This window comes from Neolamprologus multifasciatus, chromosome 4 (genome assembly GCF_963576455.1).
Source record: "Neolamprologus multifasciatus chromosome 4, fNeoMul1.2, whole genome shotgun sequence".
NCBI lineage: Eukaryota > Metazoa > Chordata > Actinopteri > Cichliformes > Cichlidae > Neolamprologus > Neolamprologus multifasciatus.
In genome coordinates, this window is record NC_140442.1 from 13,977,273 (window position 1) to 13,994,625 (window position 17,353).

Consider the following 17,353-nt stretch of genomic DNA (forward strand, 5'->3'; position numbering starts at 1 on the left):
TTTACCACAGGTCTTTTGCTGTGGAATATTTGCATAATTTTGAATTTTTAGATGAAAAAGTCAAAAACACCACCGGTAAAATGTGTCTGTTTGATAAGTGTATACTCATTGCAAAGATTTGAAGAAACACGTGCAAAATAAAAAGCAGCTCAGTATTTTTAGTGAGGTCCAGTCAGACCAAAGGCCTGTTATAGCAACTCCTCACCTTCAGTTCAGTTAATGCCATCACTCCGAGACAAGTGAGCAATCCAAAGACAAATGCAGCTTCCAGCCATGAAACCTAAAGCCGATACGCAAGTGTTTAAAACCTTCATTTTTCTTAAGCTGCATCCACACAGTGGGCACTGTGCTTGTGGATCACATGCCAGGCTCCGGATGCCTAGGTAACCCTCTAATGTAATTACCTACCTTGCCATATATCAATCGCCATCACTCACCTTGAAGGAGAGAAAGATTTATCTCAGGGCCCACCCATTTCAAATTGATGATGTGATTTTGGTTTTTAAGTTTTTCACCCATATTCTCTTTACATTGTCGAACATCATTGAGTTTCTATGTTCGCTGGTCACTAGGTTGCTGTGGGTCACTCCCTGTGTGGATGCAGCTGAATGTTCCAAGTCTATCTGACCAAAAAAAGACCCTGCAGTAATCCCGTAATGTCACAAGTTTCTTTTGACAGTAAAATCCTACATTCACTTACGTGAACCACAGATGTTTAGCCCCCCACAGTGCAGCAATAAATGCCGAGAGAATCCCAAACCGTTCTCGGATGACTCATCTGAGATCTAAAGCCTTAAATCTTTTCACAACAGGTATGGTCTGGATGAGCCTTCTGGCTTAGATTTTCAATTAAATTAGACCCAAAGCATCCAGAGATATTGTGTTTGTTCATGCAGAGCACTGCATGAAAAATATGTTCATAAAAATAATTTATCCGGCCATTAGAATGATGGTAATGAGGACTGTAATGAGCTCTGCTGAAGACCCATTTGTGTCTGAAAGTGCACTTCATTTATGAGAAAAGCCCTGCTTTTCACATCAAAAGTTAAAAACAAAACTATTGTTAAAAAAGTGAGAAAGAAAAACTGCTTTTACTCATCAGTAAATTGTTATAGATGTACAAAAAAGTTAATGCCATTTTTTTCCGCTTACCCTCTGGAAGAGAATACAGAGGTTGCTGTGTGGTCTTCAAACAACAAGCCTCTTCGATTCACATAGGCAATCAAAAGTATGTAAAAAGTTAAATTATCATAATGTATACAACTGTGTATGTGCTATTCAGAGTAAAATCAGAGTAAAAGGCCAGTCGACATCACGTGTTTCCACTTAATCATTTGTGGTATTCCCATAAGAGAAACGGTTTTCTATCAAATCGACTCACTTTATTTGTAATTAAAGTTGCTGAGCAAAGTCTGGACTTCTGGCTCTCTGTCTGCTGGACACTTGATTAATGATCCCAAACATGTTTCTCACTCCCCTGAGCCTAAACCTATTTCTTCTGATACTGTAATACATTTCAGCAAAAAACACACAAACACAGATGTAGTGCACACACCCACATGTATAAATAGGACAGGGCAGTGAAATTTTTCTCCCAGCAGGGGCAACCTAATTGATGATAACATGTTTGAGAGCTGTCAAGACATGCAACCAAAGAGGTCACACACAGAATTCCTTATTCTACAAGGAAAAGAGAAAGTACAGTGTTTGCCTGCTGTCTCTTAATTCCTTTTAAGCACATTCCAGAGCGAGACCATGGATTTTGTCATGTTTCATTTTAAAACTAATATTTGCTTAAGGTGGAAAAGCTATTTTTGTAAAAGTGTCACTTGCTTATTGATATTCATAATTCTTAGCAAATATCTTTTTTGCACTCAAATTCATGCCGATCTAAGACATATGCTGTTTTTGTTTTCCACTGAGAGGTGGAAGCGTGCCTCTTTTCCTTTCAGCCCCATCTGTGCAGGTCAATGGATTAATGTAAAATCTCAAGTGTTCTGACTCTTAATTAATGCTGCAATCGAGGGTCAGCATGAATGCTGATGGAGAATAAATGTATGGAGTTGCTGCTGTTGCTTTTGAAAGGAAATTGGGGTCAGTAATGATGCAAGGTCATATAAAGGGAGCTTTCACAGGCGTAAATGTGATGAGAAATCAAACCAAACTTGTTTCAAACCCCCCCAAAAAACACGTGGGATGTCTTCAAGGTGCAATAGTGCAAATGTCTTTAATCCGTGGGCATCATTTACCTATAATATCTGTAGCTTGATGCTTTATACACTGTTAAGTGTTAATGGTGGTGCAGTGCATGTATTTTTTATACCGACATATAGCTTAGTGCAGGGTTTTTTTTCCACGCCAATTGTTTAGCTGTGAATTTGTGTAATTTATAATTAAATCTATTAGTGATATATTATAAATGGCATCTGTGTTAAACATATTATTAAGTCACCAATATCTGATCTCTACAACCTTGCTATTTGAGTCAGATTCATCAAAGGCTTATAACTAATCTATAAAGCAGTAGTAAATATTTCTTAACATGGAAAAATATATAACTTAAACCAAGCTATAACGGAAAGATATTCTTATGCAATTTTCATGTATTTAAAAAATAATAATATTAAAAGCTAAAAACCTCATTTAGATCGAAAAACAACCTGTGGCGTGCTGGTCTATAGACCAAATACCTGGGTCGGGTTGGTTCAGAAAGGACATTCGGCATTAAATTGTTTCCAAATCAAATATGAAAATCATCAAAAATGAGATTTTCATATGTGAGTGATAAAATGAGATGGAGGGAGATTATCCACTGTGGTGATTCCTAAGGGGAGTAGCCAATAGAAGAAGGTTAATACATGGATGTATGATAGGGAGACTTACTGGTCTCACCCTAAGCCTTTCACATAGGGACATCTGTTCAAGATCCCTCTGTGTTCCATTTGAATGTACTCTTTAGCCCTCAATGTACTTTTTTTAAAGTGGAGACTTAACATTGTGAACGCATGTATTATATAACCCAAACCATCATTGTATTGTAAGCCTGAGCAAGTAGCTTTGCCCAAACCTAATCGAACAAAGCAAATAAACAGAACTCTCTTTCTGAGAGCCTTATGGTTTACAAAACTGATGCCCGTCCTTCATTATTAAGCAGACTTTTTTTCTCGTGGTACCCAGTCTGTATGTCAACTAGGGCTTTGTCATATTGTATCATTTGCGTTAACACAAAAATTAGGATGAAGGAAAGGCCTGCAAAATCTCTCCATCCCACATCGTGGGTGCTGCAGCCTGCAACTGAAGGAGCTGCTCAGTGCTGTCAGAGTCTCCTGCACGGGGTGGAAGATGTTGTCCAACAGGGATGACAGCCACCGTTCTCCTGTCTCTCACCACCTCCACTGGGTCCAGAGGGCAGCCTAGAACAGAGCTGGATAAGCCTGTTCAGTCTCTTCCTGTCCCCAGCAGAGATGCTGCCACCGAGGCAGACTATACCGTAAAAGATGGCTGAGGCCACCACAGAATAATAGAAGGTGTTCAGGAGTGGGCCCCTCACTCCAAAAGATCTGAGTCTCCGCAGCAAGTACATCCTGCTCTGCCCTTTTCTGTAGAGGGCGTCTGCATTGTGAGACTATATCTCCCACCCCTAATGGAAAAGGAGTTGTAGCTGGAATCAAATAGACAGCATTTTTAAAGTATCAGTTGAAGACAGTAGAGCCAGCAGTACTCCTGGATATATTTGGTTACACTTCTGACCTTGATGAAGAAAGAGCTGTGGAAATTTCATTAACAATTCATTATGCCAACAGCACAGCTTTATGCCCATGCTACTACTGTCTTCAGTGACTGCAGTCTTAACGATGCCTTGCAAAGAGACATATAATATTCGAGCAAGTAAGTAGGGTCACCTGGGTGGCATTGTGTTGTCCTGTTTTGGGGAAGTTTGGGGGAGGTATGGTTTCAAACCACACTGACTGCTTTAGCCCAAAATTGTCCCTAAATCGGTTTAAATGCCGGTTGCAAATGTAACAAAATCACTACAAAATAACATTTGAAAAATAAAATTATACTGAGTACAAAAGATAAAATATCTCCCAAGTGACAACAGAATTACCAGACACAAAAAGAAGCGACGTTAATACATCTCATGTTGTTTCGTATCACAGCTCTCAGTCTCACAAACCACTCATCTCAACGTGCTAGCCGTCTTCCCTGTAAGCCTTTAACAAAGTCCTTCAAAACTCCCAACTCAAGCAACAATTTCTCATTGAACACTGAAAGCCTTCACCACAACAGCTCCCTGGGCAATCAAGCAATTTCAATCGCACCTTCCAATTCCAACAGTGGGGGATGAACCTACCCCTGCTGTGACATCTACAACCCTTCAGACTTCCAATATACATTCTCCCTCTGTCTCGCTGTGAACACTACGTGCTGCAAACAGTATGCACTCTAGTGCAGACGCGAGACAAATCCTTGTGATTTTGTCAGTTGTATTTTTGTTTGCAGAGCCATATGGCTTCGTCTCGGCAGCAGTCACCAGTCACTCATCTCAGTGTCCCAGCTATAAACGTCTCAATTAAATAAGATTCAATCTTCAGATGAGCGGTTTCACGACTGATTTGATCCTTTAATCTTCATGTTCATCATTTCTACAATTTAATTTGGAAAAATGACAAGGCTGGGTTGAGATGTGCCTTTGAGCGTGGTACACTAAGTCCTAAATCACAACTGCTATGATTAGGTGGCTCACGCCAGGATGGTTATTCCAATGAGTACTCCAGTTCAACCCTCTTTTAAATACAGAAAACAGACTTGGAGTGTGCACGCAGTGTTCCAACAAAATATGTGAATTCATAACTACGTTTGTGAGGGTCTGATCAAAACTGAAGAGCATTATAGCCCTACAGCTATGCACTAAAGTATTCCTTACTGTCACATAACATCTCTGATACTCAAATGAGGATTAGTTTGAGAACGAGTGACGAGCTTGAAAAAGATTAAATGCAAAGAAGCAAAGATATAAATGGTTGCATGCAACAGCACTGCAGAAATTCTATTTTTTTTTCCGAGTGCCCAGACTTTGATATGAATCTCCTGCCTATTCATCATAAATCAGGAACAGTCCATCTGAGCTGATATTGTTGCTCAGGTTTACTGTAATCCATATATAATTAGAGTTGAGCAATCATACAAGAGATTAAATCCAGGATATGGAAACACAGAGAAACAAGTTAAAGTGACCCCAACTGTAATCCAGAAAAACATATTAGGATGAAACACAGGGCTTCCACTGCAGACTGTCTTGGCTTTATAAAGAAAGAACAATCGTTTAAAAGGACAAAGAACTCAAAGATATCATATTTATCACGCTCTACCATGCCATAGAGGAAGAACAATGACCAAGAATGCCATGTTCTTGTCTTTAAGCTGAATAAGTGTACTTAAGTGTGTGCGAGCATGTCACAGGCACTCCTGACAGACATCAGCACACAATGTACCAACACCTTCAGCACCGCGGCAGGCCTAATGAACGCAGCAGAGACACGCCTGTTGTTTTCTTCTCTTAATTTACGCTCGTTAAGACGTATCCTTTCACATTCAGCTCCCCTCAACAGAGGCAGGTCAGACCACAAACCTGACACCTACGGCGGTGTGAACATAAACACAGAGCGCTCGATTTTTACTCTTACTCGGGTAATGTGACTTGAAGACATTCGTACTGTGTAGCATTTGGTGTGAAAAGAGTGGGCAGACTATTCTCTCGAGGATTGCTTTCAGAAGTGCAAGCTGTTGTAATATACATCCCCAGTTTCCCGTGTTGATTTGTCACTATTCGCTCACATTCATAAAGCTGTTAGTTGCATACAATATGAAGCTATTCTTATTTATCTGTTCTGTGGCGCTGCAGTGTACTTGTTCACACTATTGCCTAACAAGCAAAAGGGGGAAAAAAATCCTTGGTTTGGTCCTCATTGCTTCCAGGAGGAGACATAAATCCCTTTGGGGTTTGGTCAGGAAGGGCGTGATGATCCTCGTAAATAAGAGAGCAGCCGAAAATATAATTTCATATGAAAAGAAACAGCACTATAAACTGAATATTAAACCCTGTTAGCTACAGTGGCAAACAGTGTACTATTTGCAATCTGTTGTGCTTTAATATAATTCCAGCTTGCTATTATTTCATTACTAAACCATTTATAAATCTCCTCCTCAGTTACACAGCCCAAAACCAGTGGCGGGTTCCAATAACAACAACGCTCATGGTTTGTTCAATATTAAACATTCATTAAGAGGCAGGCAATGCTTTATTGAAACATGGTTTGTTTCTGCAGCCGGAGGCGGCTAAGCTCTCCATCTCTGTCACTGCGTCTCTGGTTGTCTTTAGCAACACTCTGCTGCTGCCACAGGAAAGCAGCGTTCTCACTTTGTGTTGCTCCCTGTCTCGGTTTGCCACTTGTAATTTTTTTTCCTTACACAGCCATCTGTCCCTGGCCTGTGTGTTTTGTGTTCTGGGTTTCTGAACAAACATTAAGCAGGACTCACCGCTACAAATTTCGAACATCAATCCATGAGAAACACTAGGGCCTATTCACATAAACAAATGATTACCTCTTCTACTGGTAGAACACTTTTGAATAAACGTGTGAGTAAATAAATAAAAGCATTCAATCTGTTTGGGGCTGATTAACTTCATCTTTACTGATACTGAATTTCTGCTAGGATGCAGCATTGTACCAGTACTATGATTATTACATACACACACCGGTATTCCAGATCTCTTTCTTCTGAAAAATCAATGATGCTGGAAAAAAAAAAAGAAAGGAAAAAAACACAAAAAGATTTTTTTTCTTTTAGAGAGAATCTAATCTTGTGGATTTTGTTCTGCTTTTGTGGAGCAAGAACAGCTTTGGCAAGCTTGAATAAAGCAAAATAAAATAAACCAAAACAACCTATTAGTAGCATAAGTGCCTGAAAGTGTCAGACAAACAATATGTGGTGTAACTTTTTCCTAAGCCTCTCTCACACAATCAAAATATAGCTATGGTATGTACTCCTAGCAAAATTACTATCAAATGTCTTTTGGAGCATCCGTAATCTTTCATAAAATCCATATCTCCACAAGAGAAAAAGGTGACCACTGTTATATACTGATGGCTTGCTAAAAAAAACACTGACACACAGAAACACAACCAGGATTTGATGCAGAAAATATACATTTTCATCCCAAAATGAGAGGATTTACCAATGTGTTTAAAAGAGTCAAAGCTGTTTCAATTAAGCAGGACTGACATGCACATTCATGGCACTCGATGTAATCCCTGCAGGGCAACAGGCTGCAGACTGTAAGCCAAGAATGAGTCATCTCAGACAGACAGAGATGGAGAGAACATCATGAAGCAGGTTACTTTTCACCCACTTTATTAAATTGGATGTCCAAACAAGCCTTATGTCGTGGTGATCAACTCTCTCTCCACTACCTTCCTTTTAACATGATCTGTTGGGCTTTTATGTGCGTTTCTCACACGTTTAATGCATCGAAAATGGATAGTACCAAAGAATCATTATGACCATCTGACAATGTGACTGCTGCCACGTTCTACATCTAACAAACCACCTAAGACTATTCGTTATGTAACACGAATAGTGCACTGATAAAATGTGACCTTGAAACAACTGTTTGAAAAACTGAATGGAATAAATGAAAGGAAAACGTTCAATATGAAATGTTGGGGGATTCAGTGAAGAAGAACATCTAGTTTAGTAGTGGCAGTGGAAGCCCTGGTTTCATTATGTCTCCTCCAGCTGTTTTTATGACTGCACCATGGGGACACAGCAGTTGAAGAACCACAGAGAGATTTTGATTCAGTAGGTTTTATAATCGTTCTCTACTCTGTGGAAATCAAACTCACATTTCATTGAATTTTTTCCCCCCACTTTGTGTGGCTTGGAAGAAATTCCTAACACTGCCGAAAGGTTTCTATATTCCATAACTGTCATGATGGTACAGTATGAAGGGTTAAACTGCTGCCTCTTATGACCAACTAGTTTGTGTTTTACTGGGAACCTGTTGCTTTAATGCATTTTATAACCTGAACCACACTAACTCATTTTTTGCAGCGTCATGCAACAGGAACCTCTACTGCTTAATGATGCTAATCAGGAAAAGATGAGCATCATGCTCCACTTGCAGAACTGACTGGTCAGTAAGGTGTGATTTAATACACATCGATCATTTAACCTGTTTAAGAGCAGGTTAGGTCTGCACCTTAAGTTACCATGGTGATGTACCCCAATGAGAATAGAGCAACTCCTGAAGCTACCTTTCTAAGCCCCTAGCTCCGCTTTGTAGTAAAAGTGTGGTGGTGGCCTGTATGTAAAGTGGTGGATTTATTCAGACACAATCTCCCTATTTAGAATTTATTTTATTTTCTTATTTTTCAGTAACTTATTGTAAATTTCTGGCAACATTAGACTTGTAAAAGGGTCTTTATCTACACTTGATGCTTTATTTCGTTTTAGGTAGCCCAGTGCCAATACACTCTTAGCATGACTTATCAATTAACTTTAAGTTTAAATTGTTGATTACAAGCCATTTAACTATTTGTACATTAATTTGCTTCTCATAACTGAAGCTTGTATTTCTATTTCTTTATTTCTATTTGAATATTCTGTTTTGTTGTCCGTGTGTTTTGTATCTGATTTGATTCATCTTGTCTATTTTTAAATGTTTGTTAATAATTCAAATAAATCCTTATATTATAAATGATGGATACCCCCAAGGATTTGTCCAGTTTAAATAAAATGCCTTTTTACCCTTTAAGACAGGTTGGAGCCAACACTCTCCATTTTGCTAACTAGAACTGCAACCACGCAAGCTCGTGCAATAATTTTTTTTGCACATGAAACAGGAGTTGTACTTACAACTTATCCCATCAGCTTGCCCGAGGTCACAGTATCCATATAGCTTTGCAAAAGTTGCATAAAAAGCACTTGCACTATTCCAGAAACAGGCTTTGCCGATCCGATCAGCTGTTCCTAACACTTCCTAGGTTGACATCAGTGTGAACTATTGCATATCCGCCATTACCTGCCTAAACCGGAAGTGATGTCATTTTCACGGAAAATGTAATTTTTTACTTTCAGGGCTTTATAAGCCTTCATTGGTGTTTTTAAAAGTCATGTTTGACTTTATGCTTTTCTATATAGTTTCTGGGATGCTTAGAACTCAAGTTGCACAGCTGGAAATAGTTTATTTTGATGCACATGCTGTTTTTTTTTTACAAATTTGCAATATAACATTTATTTTAGTTTTTCCTGCAAGATATAAAAATTGGTGTATTTCAAAATTAAAACTATGAAGACACTCAGAAATTATTTTATGCAACTTTTTTGTATTTGCAGTTTTGAGGGATAAACCTCTTAAATTTCTCTTTTACATATATTTCTCTAGAAATATATGTAAAAAACCAAAAACGATTTTCTATTTTTTTGTAGTTTATTACACCTTTCTGCAATTTATGTAATTACTATGCACTTAATGCATACATACTATTAGAATTTGGGCTATAATGGTTGTATTGATGTATAGCAACTTGAAATGCTCCCAGAAATGGCACTTTAGCATGTAAAAATATAAAGATAAGCTCTGGCAGACTTGGTTCTATGGTAGGTCTTAAAGGGTTAATACTACAAAAATAGTAAAAAATCATAGCTGTGAATGGAATACACCTCTCCGTCTATTCCCATCTGTACGTGCCACTTATGCTGCACAAAGTTTGTTGTTTCTTTCAGCATGATTAAATATATTGAACACCTCTATTTGTCAAATCAAAACATATAAACATAACCTTTCATAAGAAACCTTCCACTATTCCAGAAAAGCTCCGTTACCTGCTGATATCTCTTTGTGTTTTCACATGATGATGCTTGCAACCCTGAGCCTTCCTCTTTGCCTTCTATATCGATGGCAAAGAATTCACTAGAAGATTATTGTGGAACATATGGAAATGATATAATAATAGATACATGTCCAAAGATGCTACAATATATGTTACATATAATGTATGTAACAATTTTTTTGTAACATATACCTAACATAGATCTGACAGAGACATGGCTAAAGAGGGAAATTTCAGACTATCCAGTGGAACAGCTAGTTTCTCACTAATTCTGGTGACTGCGGAAAAACAGCAGTAAAAGCAGTAAGAAGGGCTTAACAGCTTTGTTTACTCAATATGTTCAGCACTGGATTGAGGCCATACTATTCACCACTGGAGTTTTCATCATTGTTCAAATTATGCCATCAGCACTCTGCACATGTGACATCATTAATTCCACAGTCACAGGCCAATACATAGCAACCCAGTGCACTGCTCATGATAAGAGTGGAGATGGAGCCCATTTACCAGTTCTTGACAGTGCAATTAAACAACAATCTCAAGATGCTTTCACACAGTCACTGTAACTTTTTCCAACTATACCAGACAGAGAAAGCAGTTAGACTGCACTGCATTGTTAAACAGTCTGCACCATGCCTGCTCTCTAGTAAAAAATTCACTTACACCGCACCTCATAGAAAACCAGAATAGTACAAATTCTGTATATAATATCAGAAAAGTGAAGCCAATGCAGAAATGCCTTAAACTTGCATTCTTTTGAACAGCCAGCAAGTCGTATTTCATGAGGAAATTATGGTTCAGTGATAGTAGCGCGTGGGCAGCACATACGCAGCATGTGGGCAGTCCGTTGGCAGTCCGTGAGGCAGATACAGACACAGTCTACCTGCAGAGAACGCTTTTTGTCAGATCGAGACAGTCTGTGGGTAACTCTTGCTTGTGCTGTTGCTGGTCCATCAACCAGCTGAGGAGAAGAGACAAGTCCTTCCCTTCCCTTGTCAACCAATTACCATTCAACCGATGCACAGTGTCATCCACATCATGCACTGGGATGCTGGGACTTTGGGAAGCTGCACAAGAGCAATGGTGGTTATTGATATTTTATAAATAATCAATTAACATTTCATAGTACAATAAAGCATGATATGCTTTAAGATTGGCCTACCTAGCTTGGAGCAAAACTGAGACTACTGGGCCACATTAACTACTATCCATGTCCAGCTGATGTAGACATGCACAGTCTGCTGTGGTTGTTTTTCCAATCTGCAGTGGTCAGTGTTGTATTTTCTATGGTTTGCTGGGGAGGTGGCCTTGGGCCTTATGATGTCAATAAGCTTATGACGAAGGCCAGCTCTGTGACATGGATGGAACTGGGCAGTATGTAGGCAGTGACAGAGAAAGGGATGAAAGGAAATCTGAAAGCACTCATGAACAACCCCTCTTATCCTTTGCCAAGCTGAGGAGGCTCAGGAGCACATTCACACACAGATCCAACCAGCCTTGTGCCTCAAAATGCTTGGAGGATCTCTCAGAGGATCTCTCATGCCATCAGCAATCAGACTCCAAAGTTTACGTCCAACCTCAACTAACCGACACTCAAAGACATGGTCTCTATAGGTTTTTCCATATATAATGCATGAAAAACAAATGATGTTGCCTGGAGAGGCAAAGAGTCAAATGGAAAAAGTGGACTGTTGTGTCTATTACACACTTTGCTGTGATATGGGGTTGCACCAGCAGATAACATGGCACCTCAAATCATTACAGACTGCAGAAAGTATACCCTGGACTTCAAATCCTGTATTCTGTGCCTCTCCACTCTCCCTCCAGAACCTTTGGAAATCGGAAATGTACCACGATGTGAAGATGTGTTGTACGTGGGTTCAACATCCATTTAAATGTCAAATCCAAGAGTATCCCAGCGAAATACTGCACTGCATAGGACTTTATTTTAACCATCAGTGTTTTTAATGTTTTCAGATCATGTTGAAAGAATCAAACTCCCAAAGAGTGGTGTGAAAAAAAGTTTCGTTTTTTACACATTATTTATGTAAAAGAACTCCAAATGTTAGCAGGTGTTTCTGTGGTCAGTTGATAAGAAGTCTGTAATATGCAGATGGCTGTGCATTCTGTTTACACTTCCTCTGACGAACAGAGCTGCAGCCAGATATGAAAGCTAATACATTAAGTGCAAGACAGCCCCCGCTGATGATAGTATTCATCAAAACACACTCAATTATGCACATGTCCACACAAAGAAAAACTAACCCACAATCTCAAGCGAAGGCTCCCCTTGTCTTCAACAAAATATATATAAGCTCTATGAGTCAGTATTTTTAATACAGTCACTTGTTGCTGTATCTTATTTGTGTGTACAGTTATCCAACTGCTCTGTGAAAAGGATTGAATTGAAAAGAAGAAGTTGGATTGAAAAGAAAAGTGATTTAAATTGTTCGTTGGAGCTCATTGGTTTGAACATTTCAGAAACTGCTGATCTACTGGGATTTTCCCACACAACCATCTCTAGAGTTTTACAAATTATGGTCTTAAAAAGAGAAAATTTCTCGTGAGCAGTAATTCTCTGGGTGAAAATGCCTTGTTGATGCAAGAGATCAGAGTAATTCTAGCTAAAAGGAACAGTAAGTCAAATAATCACTTGTTACAACCAGGGTATGCAGAAGAGCATCTCTGAACTCACGACATGTTGAAATTGGAAGCAGATGGACTACAGCAACGGAAGACCACACCAAGTGACATTCCAATCAGCTAGTAACAGGAAACTAAGGTTAGAGTTCTCACAGGGTCACTGAAATTTGGAAAAAGTTGCCTGATCTGACAAATCTGACGAACATGGTGTAAAAACATAAAACGTCAGCTCCATCCTGACTTGTGTTAAAGGTTGGGGCTGCTGGCGGAGGTGTAACAATCGTACACTGAGCATCGTTTAAACACCACAGCCAGTTGTTGCTGACCATGCACATCTCTTTATGACTACAGCGTACTGATCTTCTGAGGCCTGCTTCCTGCAGGATGTCACACAGCTCAAATTTATCTTGGGTTTCTTGTATGTGAGAGTAAGTTCACTGTACTCAAATGGCCTCCACAGTCGCCAGCTCTCAATCCCATAGAGCACCTAATGATTCTCTAATAAAACTAGGGAAAATTGCGAACAGTGTTGTAAAAGCTAATTGTCAATTTATCTGTTGTTTGTATGTGAGATTAAGATGTATTTTTTTCATAAAGTTGGCCTGAAATATCAAGCAGTTTTCAACATTAGCGATCTGGTATTTTCTAATAAATCTTCATCCTCATTTATATTTAGTTCTCATCTCCTAAACTGTCATGTATCTGAGAAGAAAATAGCATAATGGCAGCTGTTGTTTTAGTCATGAAATTACTGTTACAATCCCAAGATAATTACAAGAAGAAAATGTATTTGGAATTATATGACTTCATTTCACGCCATCAACAATATGGCACGCTACACAACACTTACTAGAGAAAGAACAGGCAAAACAAAAGCAAACCAGTAGCAGACTGAACTTTTAAACCCTTTAAAGTCAGTTTTTGAGAGATTTTGAGACATCTACATAATCAGTGTTATTTTTTTTTCACTCCAAAAAAATCGAGGTGAAATTGGAGAATACATTTTTAAGCAATTTATTAAAAAAAAAAAAATGCTGGAATTACCAAATTTTGATACAAATTAGCTAATATATCCAGATAAATTAGAAATTTCTGGCAATTATTTCATGGTTTGGGATTTAAAGGGTTAAAGACTTTACTTTAGATGTCAAAAAATGGGACAGCACAGTTACAGCAGAAATTTTCAACCCTTAATAGAAGCTTTGCACACCACATAATGCCCCAGGAATCAGGCAGAAAATGACACCTGAAATAAAAATCAAAGCTACATTTTAAATCAAGGGGCTCTGTTTATCTGCAATAAGCACTGATGCTACGATTATAATTTTAAAGTGGAAAAGTCCGACACTGAGCAGTGCGCCACAGAAATGCAACAAAAGCAGCACTGATAGCTTATTCAGACAGAGCATACCTGAGAAATCTTATCCAACACCTGTCTCCCTCCATGAGCTATTTTATCTCTCATCTCTGGGCTCTGAAAAGTAGAGTGAAAACCAATTGGTTTCATAAGATTAGAAAGTACCACACAACGACCAGGTGCTCCACCTGTCAGCTTTTACCCTCACACACAGCTGTGAAGCAGAAAAGTGTGTCAAAAAAAAAAATGTTTATTAGAAGATTGCAAGATTAACTGGCTTTTTGTGGATGGAAGGCTCAAGAGATTCATTAAACGCCTCTGTGTTTAAAATAAAGCCCACAAAAGTGCAATGCTCGACTCTATAATGCTTCTAACAGTATAACAGTTCACTTTTTCAGAAAGAAAAAAATGCTAAACTACCTGCTGAAGTTAAAAATTATATTTGATCATTTCAAAATATATTTCCTCTAGTTTTCATTTTATCGTTTGACTCACAGCAAGTTCCAACTGCTTCCCAAACCACACAACCAGGCAACCAGGCAACCAGGCAACCAGGCAACGCTTGAAAGAGAATATGAGAATATGAGTCATAAAGTTACAGCTGTGAAGGGCATAAAATTCTGTCTGAAGTCTGGTTTGAAAAGTGGAAGAAAACAATTCCAAGGACCTTCGAGAGGAAAAGAAATACTCAGAACATGAAAGAAAATGTGTCTATAAGCAAGCTTTCAGTGCTCTGTAAAGAATCCAGCCTTTATTTTGGAACGCTAACTTTATTAGGTGTTTGGGTCAACTGCCCATGGCAGCAAATTACTGCATTTAGCCATGTAGGCATGGTCAAAACAAACTGTTAAGTTTAAACCAAGCATCAGAATTCAAAGAAAATTTAAGTGACTCTGAATTTTTCAATCTTTGTTGGGCTAGTTTGAGTATTTCAGAAACTGATGATTTACTTCCCACACAAGCATCTCCAGAGTTTACAGACATTCTTCTCTTGTTTAAAATGCATTGTTAACGCATGTCAGTGTCATGGCTCTGGTTCTGCTTTCCAGCACTCGGTGTTTTTGAACTTTAAACATCTTTTTTTTTAAGTAAGTTTACATTTCACACAGTCACAGTGAATAAAGAAGGTTAGAAAAACATTGTCTCGGTTTCTGCTTCGACATTCAGATGATAGGGTCAGATTTTAGCTGTAAACAACTTGAAAACATGGCTCCGTATTTACAGCCTCTTGTTGAATATATGGCATGAAGAATTAAAGCAGTTCTGAAAGTAAAAGGGGGCCTGGTCCCATATCAGCACGATGTACCACTGTACTTCTAAAGGTTGTGAGCTGGCTCCTCTCCCGTGTCTTTCTCCTTGTGTGTGTGTCAGTGAAATAGGGTCTACTCCTTATCTGAGGAGGGCAAGGTGTGAAAAGGAAGAGAGACAGATGTAGAAAACATTACTTGAATTAATGACGGTGACAGTGAGTGCAATAAAACCTTCTGTATTTATCACTCCAGAGCCAAAGATGGAAGGACACTTACATCAAACATGTGAAAGTAAGGCCAAAATATCGGATTTTCCTTTAAACAACATGAATGCGGTGACAGTGGTACAAAGTCCCCTGCTAGTACCATCACGGCTGCCATCCTCCAAAGCAATCGACCGAAGGGAAACACTGTAGCAACAGCCCTCCTTCCAGATCATGGATATTGGGTATTGACAGTCTCACATGGTGTTGACTGAACAATGTGACTATGGAGAAGATTACTCTGCACAATAAACAATAGTCACAAACGTTAGCTTTAGTTCTTTTTTTTAGTTTTTATCATGTTACACAAATTACATCCTTAATTGTGTTTGGTATGTGTGTGCAAATGGATAAGATGGAAAAAGGTATGCTATCTGTAACTCATAAGAAAGCAATTAAAGAAAATTCTGGACTGAACCTGAGAGCGCTAAAAATCCAGTGGAACAGTCTCCAGCAAAGATAATCAATCGCACTAAACAGCTCTGAAACAAGCAGTTCTTTAGCTCTGTTCCAACAACAGAAAAGAGAGCAGTGACTGGTTTGCATACCAGATAACACCCTTTGACAAAGCTCTAAAAGCACATTTACAGCCACATCAGGAACTGACCGGCTGTCAGCTGTTGCACACAAACAGCTAAGCTAGGCTGATGGCTAGGTGGACAAAATTCTGTGCTGTGTGTTCTGTTCAGAACTGTACAATAAAATAATAATATTAACAATAAAAAATGAAAGTCTGGGTATGTTTTATTTGAATGTACCTCACATTAAAGGTTTAAATCATTCCACTATCATACCTCGTACCTCTAGGGTAGCATCATTTCAACTTAACCAGCTATTTCAATCACAAAAAGCATTCATAAATTAATTATACATGAGGAATTACAAAGTAATTAATTTGGATTTTACATCACGTTTTGTCAAATGTCATTGGTACAGCTATTATGGACATGGCTGGCACTCAAAACGTCTGTCAAGCGCAGTGATTTGCGCTGACTTTTAAATGATTCCTAATCACCCATCATTTTTTGGAGAGCATCAACCCACACTGTTTATTCCCAGCTTGATTATAACCTGTGCTTCCTGCTACAAAGATGAACAGTCCGGCGACATCATGCCAGCAAAATAAAAGATACCTCTGACAGCAAAATTCAAAAACACATAAAGCTGAATAGCAATCAGAGGTCTCAGTTTTTTATTAACAGTCACGGCATCTAATACCAAATCTTATCTGTGTTAAGATTTGGTATTAGATGCCGTGCCGGGGACATCTTCATTTGTATGAAGATGTCCCCATCTTCATACAAATGAAGATGGGGACAGTGAGATCCCACTGAAACCACTCTGGATAAAGCTGAAAAAGTATAGTCAATATGATTGAAGCCTTCCAATGTCAACTGTGAGCCTTGGTGCTCAAATCCGACTACTGTGTTCTAAATGTCCCAACAGGTGTGTTTCAAGGTAACGTCTGTATTTCTTAGTGCTCAGTTTGTTGTAATAGTCTATGTGGAACAACATGAAGCAGATCCTTCAGAATCACTTTAGTCACCGCAACAGTGTCTCACAGGAGTTAGAGTTTGTTGCAGCAGGCAGAGTCATTTTCTGTAAATAAATCGCAGTGTGTTAAGACTACTGATAGAGCCGTTGGCACAGACTGGGCAAGGCATATGGCTGATAGTGCCTTAGTCACAGAAAATACTTAATAATGCCTTAAACACAAAGTCCTTGGTTTGATAAATAAATAACTCATCTAATTTATTTTGTTCCATACACAGTTGTGTGTTGGAAAGTTTTTCATGAATGTCTGAGAAATTAATTTAGTCCTTTTTATTTAATGTTTTAAATCAGTCAAAAATAATTTTAGCAGGTTATAAAGGTCTTTCAAAGATCTATTTGGGCATTGCCGTCTTTTTTATTCATTGCCAGTCTAAACCTTGCATCTGACTA

At 38.6% G+C, this 17,353-nt stretch overlaps 1 protein-coding gene and 1 long non-coding RNA gene across 9 annotated transcripts in view; both read right to left on the reverse strand.

Moving 5' to 3' along the window:
* LOC146520023 (uncharacterized) overlaps positions 1 to 17,353 on the reverse strand; it is a 170,528-nt gene that overhangs the window by 146,024 nt on the left and 7,151 nt on the right. For 3 of the 8 annotated variants that reach the window (XR_014873920.1, XM_085158346.1, XM_085158345.1), the window contains exon 1: positions 13,951 to 16,640. The exons of 1 other annotated variant lie outside the window; for it this stretch is intronic. Coding sequence is in view for 2 of the 7 variants with exons in the window: in XM_085158346.1 (XP_085014472.1) it covers positions 13,951 to 13,985 (35 nt within the window). In the remaining 5 variants the exon portion in view is untranslated. Of the gene's footprint in view, positions 1 to 13,950; positions 16,641 to 17,353 lie in introns of those variants that run through there. 4 more of the 8 variants (XR_014873926.1, XR_014873921.1, XR_014873922.1 and 1 more) reach the window with 3 other exon arrangements.
* LOC146520025 (uncharacterized) lies at positions 482 to 13,943 on the reverse strand. The gene is made up of 2 exons (XR_014873933.1): positions 11,684 to 13,943; positions 482 to 11,645 (listed from the first exon to the last, which is right to left on the reverse strand). It is a non-coding gene; the product is annotated as an uncharacterized LOC146520025 (long non-coding RNA).